At 40.4% G+C, this 7,663-nt stretch overlaps 1 protein-coding gene across 1 annotated transcript; it reads right to left on the bottom strand.

Moving 5' to 3' along the window:
- Positions 1–854: 854 nt before the first annotated feature.
- Positions 855–5,816, bottom strand: grsf1 (G-rich RNA sequence binding factor 1). Its single transcript, XM_069682854.1, has 10 exons — positions 5,441–5,816; positions 4,965–5,109; positions 3,632–3,787; positions 3,208–3,357; positions 2,679–2,817; positions 2,438–2,577; positions 2,110–2,213; positions 1,878–2,013; positions 1,223–1,274; positions 855–945 (listed from the first exon to the last, which is right to left on the bottom strand). Exons 1-10 carry the CDS (start codon positions 5,657–5,659, stop codon positions 942–944), a joined length of 1,245 nt encoding a protein of 414 aa, XP_069538955.1. The 5' UTR covers positions 5,660–5,816; the 3' UTR covers positions 855–941.
- Positions 5,817–7,663: the final 1,847 nt, after the last annotated feature.

Raw genomic sequence — 7,663 nt, 5'->3', positions numbered from 1 at the left:
GAGGTTCAAGTCTCCACAGTTAAGCAAATATTACTCAAGTTATGTATAATTTTCAAGGGAGGGAAGCCACTAGGCTTTATTCAGGCACGCTCGCACAGAGGCAAGGATTTAGTTTAAAATGCCTTTATTGAATCAGGGCATCTCTCGTAAAAAACATCAATATCAAAGAAATGAACGCAGACCGGTTTCGACCCTCATCGAATCCTTGGCTCAGTGTGCCTGAAGAAAGCCTAGTGGCTTCCCTCCCTCGACAGTTAACTTTATAGCCTTCAAGAGCACCTGACATTCACCTGGAGTTTAACACCTTGCTCTCGTGAGCATCGGGTATTCCTCTTTTTCTTCTATGTAATTTTGTTTTACTTTCAGCTACATTTGAGCTCTTTCTGATTCTCTAAATTTGAAAATCCCACACTTGACAAGTGAAACTATGCAGCACTGCAAGTGTTTAAGCCTAAATCAACACCGATATCGTCATGGGAAACTGAACATTTCATGGACAGAGACCATTCCCTCAGTTGTCAGTTGACAGTGACTGAAAAGGATTATTCTGTAAGACACAATCTGTCTATTGGAATCATATTTCTAACAGGTCCATTTAAAGAGAAGAAAATTCTGAGCAGACGTTTTGATCTTTTCTCTTTAAGTACACCTTATCCTCACATTTAAGCTAACTTAGATGATATCTCTCTTCAAATCATCACAGAAAACTTCATGTGTGTCACACTGTAGTGTCTGTATCATTTCCTACACTAAGTCCTCAGGACACCTTTAACTTGTCTATGTAGATATTACGTTGTAATTTAACCACTCTTGTTGGACAGAGAAAGTGAAGGCAGTTTATGTTTTAACACCAGGATAGTTTATTGTTGTTTGATGTCCAATTCAGGTTGATAATTAAATACATTGGTCCTGTTTATGATGTTGGTATCTGTTGACTGAATTCACCTGCAGGAGGAAAAACAACACGTTAAATCACATCTGCAAAGTTTGTGTGAGAAGCTTAAACCAGTTAATTCACATGTTTTCATGAAGATGTTTCTACAAAACCAGAGCAGCACAGACTCCAATGAGTCATGTTTGATCAATTAAAGTCTGGAAAGTCCCACCTGATGGGTGGAAATGATAACGCGTGTAACAGCATACATCTTTCCAACTTCCAAAATGTGAATAAACAGAGTGGATGTCTCTGTGAAGATGCTCTCTGGATCGAAGGGTTTCTCACCTTCTATCAGATTGAGGTGAAGAATTCAGGAATAACTCGATGTATCTTTCTCCTGAAAATCAGAGGGTTGAGAGGTTGAAATGTCCAATAAAAAAACTGATGTAAGAGCAGACCTGAGAGACTGGAGATTACAGAGACCTGCTCCAGATGATGTGCTGACATTACATTTCGTTAATGATGCTTTGACCTTGAAATACATATTCCACATTTTTGTAACACCTTCGCTTCATATTTTACTTAAAATTAAAACATATGTTAAAACTAAGAATAAACCACTCACTCTGTTTAGCTTCACCAAGGTTGCACAATTACTGTATTTCAGTGGAGTTAAAAAAGTAAAAACAATGTTTAAAAGCTGAAACTGGACCTGCATTGAAATGAACAAGGTCACACATCTCTGTCTTCAGTCTCACCTTCAAAATTAAGAACTATAACTAGCGCCTTGACAAAGCTACTGGCAGTCTCATGCGGCACTGCACGATAACAGTAACTGGCAGTGAATTCCAAATATATAGAGATTTTATACTCACACACCTGGTCTGATCAAAGAATAAAAAATACATAGATTGATGTACAAATCAAATGAAGATTCCTTTGTTGTTAAACATGCCTACAGGAGCTGGTCCTGTTATTAAAAGCTGTCCAACAGTCTCACCTATGTGCTGACGGTCTTTGGACATGGCGGTAATGGCGTCCTGATGACAGCTAAAGTAAATGTCCGCCTCTCCGCTCGGCCTCCCCTCAGGACCGCACTCGATCAGGATCTTTGAGACGACTAGAGGAGAGAAGAACTGCAACAGAGAACACATCTGAGATGAGATCTGTAATACAACAGAACAGCCAACTTCAACATCTCAACATGTTTGTTATTCAGTATTTGTTTTTACATTCACAATGTCTTCTCCGGACACCTGGAAGGGAAGGCCTCTCACGTGGACGTAGTGAAGCGGCATGGCTGAGCTCTGTGGGGCTCTTGATGGAGCTGATACATCTGTTTACACAACAAGAGAAACACGTTTGTTCACACGGAGCAAAGAATTCAATAATCAGAGTCTGCAAACATAGACCAAGCTGATCATTTAGGCCTTCATTTTTATTATAAACATCTCATCCTTCCCCAGGATCTGGTCTTCTAACAATCAAAAAAAAACATATTTTAGTGATATAAGAAGAAACGATCTCATTTCAGTATATTGGGCCCTAAAATCCCCTCACCAGCTCTGGGGTTGTTCTGTGATGCATACACAGTCCTATCGTTAGTCGTCTGAGGGTTGGTCTGAGGAAAAGCTGAATTCGTCCTCTTCCTCCATCCAGAACGAATCTCTTCACTCCTGCTGGGAAACACCTCGATGTATCTGAAAATACAGACAGCGAGCAGGAGGTGAGAACAAGCTAAAGCGTAAAAAGGAGAGAATCATGCTCAAAGGCCGTAATGTGAGCGTGAGCAGCGTCCTACCTGTTTCCGATGAGCTCTCTGTCTCTCTGCAGAGCTTCATCAGCTGCTTCTTGAGAGGTAAACTGCACATAGGCCTCTCCAGAGTTTCTCCCTCTGTGGTCTGTGACGATGGTGATTCCGTTCTGCACGATATCCAAACCTGAAAGACACAAAAAAACTTTTGTCATTAAACAAACAGAAAAATCTTTCTCCATGCAAGTCACAATTTTTTCTGGGTATTTGTGTACTAAAATTCGCTAAAGCTCGTTTCTCCATTTGTTCATTGTGTTTTTTGGAATCTCATCCTCCACTAAGGGCTGCAGAGAAAAGATGAGAGGATGGAGCTGGCGAACTTAAGGCAGTAGTTCACAAATCATGGGTAAAGGAAGTCCACTTCTTAAATGCAGTGTTAAAGAAAAGAAAAGTGCATTTAATGATATGCATAAAAAAACAAGTGGATGGTTCAATTGTTGTCATGTGAAATCAAAATGTCATGGCACTCCGTCTGTCAGCATGGTTTCTAGCCACAGTGGAGGTGGGAGGATCTTACCTGAAAAGAAGATGGCAATGTCAGCCTCAGTGCAGCGGAAGGGGAGACCTCTGAGTCGCACCACCCCGTCATCAACTGGAGTCGGGACGGCTTTCTTCAGGACGGCTTTCTTCAGGACGGCTTCAGCATCACTGTTTGTCACTTCAAACACTGCAGAAACATGCTCACTTGTGAGTCATTTACTATACATTACTTTGTTAATGATGGCTCTTATGTTACAGTAAGCCATGCAAGGGTGACAGTGAGTCAGCATGAACAACAGAAGCACCCAGAAACTAAGGCAGCTAAATTAAATCTAGCCACCATTTATGTTAACATTTACACCTGTAATGTTCTGTTATGTCATGTCTAAATGTAGTAATGGTAAAGTCCAATAAGTATTTGTATTTCAGCCTTACACAGTTCAGATTACAAAGACACGCACCTTCAACGTAGCGCGGGCCGAGGTACTGTCTGTGCTTCTCCAGAGCTTTGCTGACGTCCTCCTCGTGCTCCAGCTCCAAGAAGGCAATGCCCAATGACCTCCCCTGCTGGTCCACAGTGAGATGGATCCCCTTCTCACCATCACGGATCCTACACTCTGAAACAGGACAAATATGTTCACAGATATCTGTTTCTAATATAACTGATCATCTTTTTTTTGTTGTACAATCAGAACAGAAAAAGTAAGACTTTTGTAAAGTAAAATGCAGAACTAACATTTGTTTTATTATTATTAGTAGAAGTATGAGAAAGACATAGTATGGTTATGTACTGAGAAAAGGTTTTTAACAGGAAATGATATCTATTATTAAATATAGGCTACTATGAAGTTTGTTTGGGGCAGCCACTGTTTGCTATCCATTGACAGAAGAAGGGCTGTGAACACACCCAAGAAAATGGACAGCTAATGTACTGTAAAGATAAAATATTTGAATTTGACAAAATAAAAATGTATTGGACTAAAACTGCTCCCTACGTCTTTGAAGCTGGTGGAGGCAACTTTCAAGAAAACAGCAGACTAAACAAATGAAAGCACACTGCGTCCTCACGTATGATGGACAAAGAGTCCACGAGTGAGTGTTGATGAGAGGAACACATCACATTCTTGCCATCACCCACCTTATCCTTCTACCGTTTTCTGCTATTCTTGTACGACTAGCCAAAGAAAGACTTGGCTTATGCTCAATAAGAGCACAGGAAAACTGCAGTTAAGCCATGGACACAATTTTTGTAGCACTATGATTCTCTTCATTCTTTAACTGAGACCCTGATTCAATATTCACATCACCTACAAAACACTCCTCCTCACATACAAATCCCTCCATGGTCTGGCACCCCAGTAACTCACTGACCTCCTCCATCCCTACACCCAGTCAAGGACCCTCCGTTCATCTACCTCCGGCCAGCTTTCCATTCCTCACACCAGGTTGCGGACCTTCGGGGATAGAGCGTTCAGTGTAGCAGCCCCCACCCTCCTGAACGCTCTCCCTCCCGACCTCCGCAATGGTCCCACACTGGACTCTTTCAAAAAACTCCTCAAAACCCACTATTCAACACAGCCTACAGCCATGAACTCATTTAATGTACTGTGTCTAGTCTGTTTGTAAGTGTTTCTGTGTTCCTCCTTGTAAAGAGACCTTGGGTCCCATGAAAGGCGCTATAAAAATTAAAGTTATTATTATTATTATTATTATTATTATTCATGTAGGGTGTTCAAGAGAATTTTCCTTTTCTAGCTTCAGGTATAAGCAAGACGATCACTGACTTTAACTCACCTGAGAAGAACTGTAGGAGGTCCTGAGCAGAGGATGACCATGGGAGTCCTTTCACCTGCACGATGTAAACCTCCTTCTTCTGTGGTTCTGGATTAGACTGGTAGGCCGGAAGTGGAGGGTATTCATCTTCACAAGATGCTCCTGTCTGCAAGATAAGATGTTTATTGGAAGTTTAAGATTCTCAAACTCTCTTGTTATTGGTTATGAAACACCAAACAAACTGTAGAAGTGTTTGTGTTTATTTCTTGTTTTTAAATATCAAACACCATCATCCTCTCCTTCAACAGCTGCTAACCTCTACCTAAACATAAAAACCTGCGTCTTGATACCCTCGGACTTAAGTATAAACTATTTGATCAAATTGCAAATGCTGTACTTTTTGCTTAGCTTCTATCAAACTCAGGTGAGCCCACATATGATCTGGTTGACAGGTGATACAGTTAGAAGCTGCATTCACCTCTCTGTATGAGACTTACCTTGGTGCAGAAGCTGTACTGGCTGGTTTTCACTGCAGACTGAAGCTCACAGAGTCTCTGTAGACAGACTGTCCGAGGTGTAGATGTCCATGTTCTCTGCTGAACAAACCGGCTTGTCAAAACGCTGCCTCTTGTTTTTACCCCCGTTGATAACGTTACCTGTCTAACTGCGACACACCGCTGCAGTAAAAACAACAGAGATTTACTGTTACTGGACATCTTCGCCGAGCCTAGGGGGATTTCAGGAGCAATTTAAACTAGTAGATATCCAAGCAGTTTGGGGTTAGATTTAAGCTAGTTTGTTTAGCTAACTACCGGTTTAGCCTGATTCTAAAAGGCTGAACTGCCTCACGTGGGTCAGTCAAGGGCAGTGATCGAGTTTATATGGCGCTGTCAGGCAGCTGTCAACAGTAGAGCGCTTTCTACCTCCGGTTTACTTCCGGGTTCATCTCCTTAATAAAACTACAGAATGCGGAAAGTTTGTTTCATGATTTAGATTAACATAACATTACCACGAAAACATGGACTAACACTCAAAATAAATGTTAACCCTTTTAAGGTTATTACATGTGTTGATTTTATGCTGCCATACGATAAAAACAAAACACACTTGTACAATTAGTCACAAAACAATAAAGAGGGAACAAATAGAAAACTACGATGAAAATACTAACAAGAAAAAAGAAAAAAAAACCTTAATATTGAAATAGCCTGGCTGAAATTAAATTAAATAAAAATCACAACTCTGGGTCAACCTTTCCTTTGCTGGGCCTTTTACTAAAACTCTTTATAGGCAGATGATGGGTTTGCTCGGTGTTTTGGAATAACTCAGTTGTTATAAAATAATAAAATGCTGACATAATGGGATATAAAAAGAAAAATATTTTTCTTCTGTGTGATTCTCACTTTTCCAATTCACCCGTATATACACTGATCTGACGTTTTGGCTTTTATGCAGGCAGCTATATTTGCATTTTAAAAACTGTTGAAAATGTTGACATCCCCATATTACATCAAGAACCATGTACATAAATATATGGAGATGATTACAATTCACTTTAATTTGTAGGCTGTACAGGAAAAGCTGCTGCCACCAACTCAGTAAACTTGACGATAGTCCTCTCCCACAAGTACTTCCGCTCTCTCGCTATTCTCTTATTAATGTTTTATATACACTGCCACCTATTGGTTGGGATGCCATAACATCCCAATAGTATCTTGTGTGACATAATGAAATGACTTCAGTTCATCCAGCTACCTCAGTCAGACAGATGGACTTTGTATCTGGTTTTGAGTCATTTACAGCAAACAGCTTATCATCAGTAAATTTCCCCCCTGTCCTGAATCCAAGTGAAGATTTTGTAAATAAAATGTCAAATGATTCAGAAAAATATCCATCACAATTTTCAAGACCCCAGGATTTCTAATACTGTATGTCTTCTCTCGTCTGACCAGCAGTTCAAAATCCAAAGATATTTAGTAAACAGTTTTCTAAATCATTCCTCAATTAACCTAAACTTCAAACTAGCTTGGCCAGTTCTCCAGTACAGGGTCTGTTTAATGGCCAAGTAAGCCATTGTATGAACGCAGCTGCTAATTCTCCGGACAATTCACAGAGAGTGAGCGAGCATGTTGATGATGGTTTTTCACTGCTTCATACTATTTTCTGTCTGCCTCAGCTGTCTGTGTATTTTTTCCACTCTTGTATACATAGCATACATCCTTATACCTGTTGTAGGAATGTTAATGGAAAAACAGCCACCACAAGAGTCTTTTCCTCCTTCTAGAGGTTCTAATCAGGCGCCACTTCTCATTTAAACAGAGTATTTACAGCAGTTGAGAACAGTCTGCAGAGCCCTGTGTACTCAAGTATAAAAGGGCAACCCCAACTTATATGGGGGCCAGCAGCTTATTTTTTGCCCCAGCGACCCTTATAGAAGTTTAATCCGGCCATGGTGGTAAATCCAGAAGGAAAATGTTGTGCAAAACCTGATTAATTTAAAAGTACATTATTAATCTCAAACTGGGATCTTGTGGTGTTAAAACAGTGTTACAGTGGGGTAGGGGTGTTGATGTGCAAATACAGTATGTAAAACGAGCTGTTGATTTACATTACCTACTGCAGTACCTGAAGGCAACACTAGTAAAAAAAAAAAAAGAGAGCGAAGGGAAGAAAAAAAAGAGAAAACACTGGATCACATGACCACCTCCGCTGTTCCCTGC

This window comes from Semicossyphus pulcher, unplaced genomic scaffold (assembly GCF_022749685.1).
Source record: "Semicossyphus pulcher isolate SPU_LCO1_2020_fin unplaced genomic scaffold, fSemPul1.0.p SCAF_6, whole genome shotgun sequence".
Lineage (NCBI taxonomy): Eukaryota > Metazoa > Chordata > Actinopteri > Labriformes > Labridae > Semicossyphus > Semicossyphus pulcher.
Note: the sequence above shows the minus strand (reverse complement) of the source record. Positions and strands in the feature narration are given on the sequence as shown.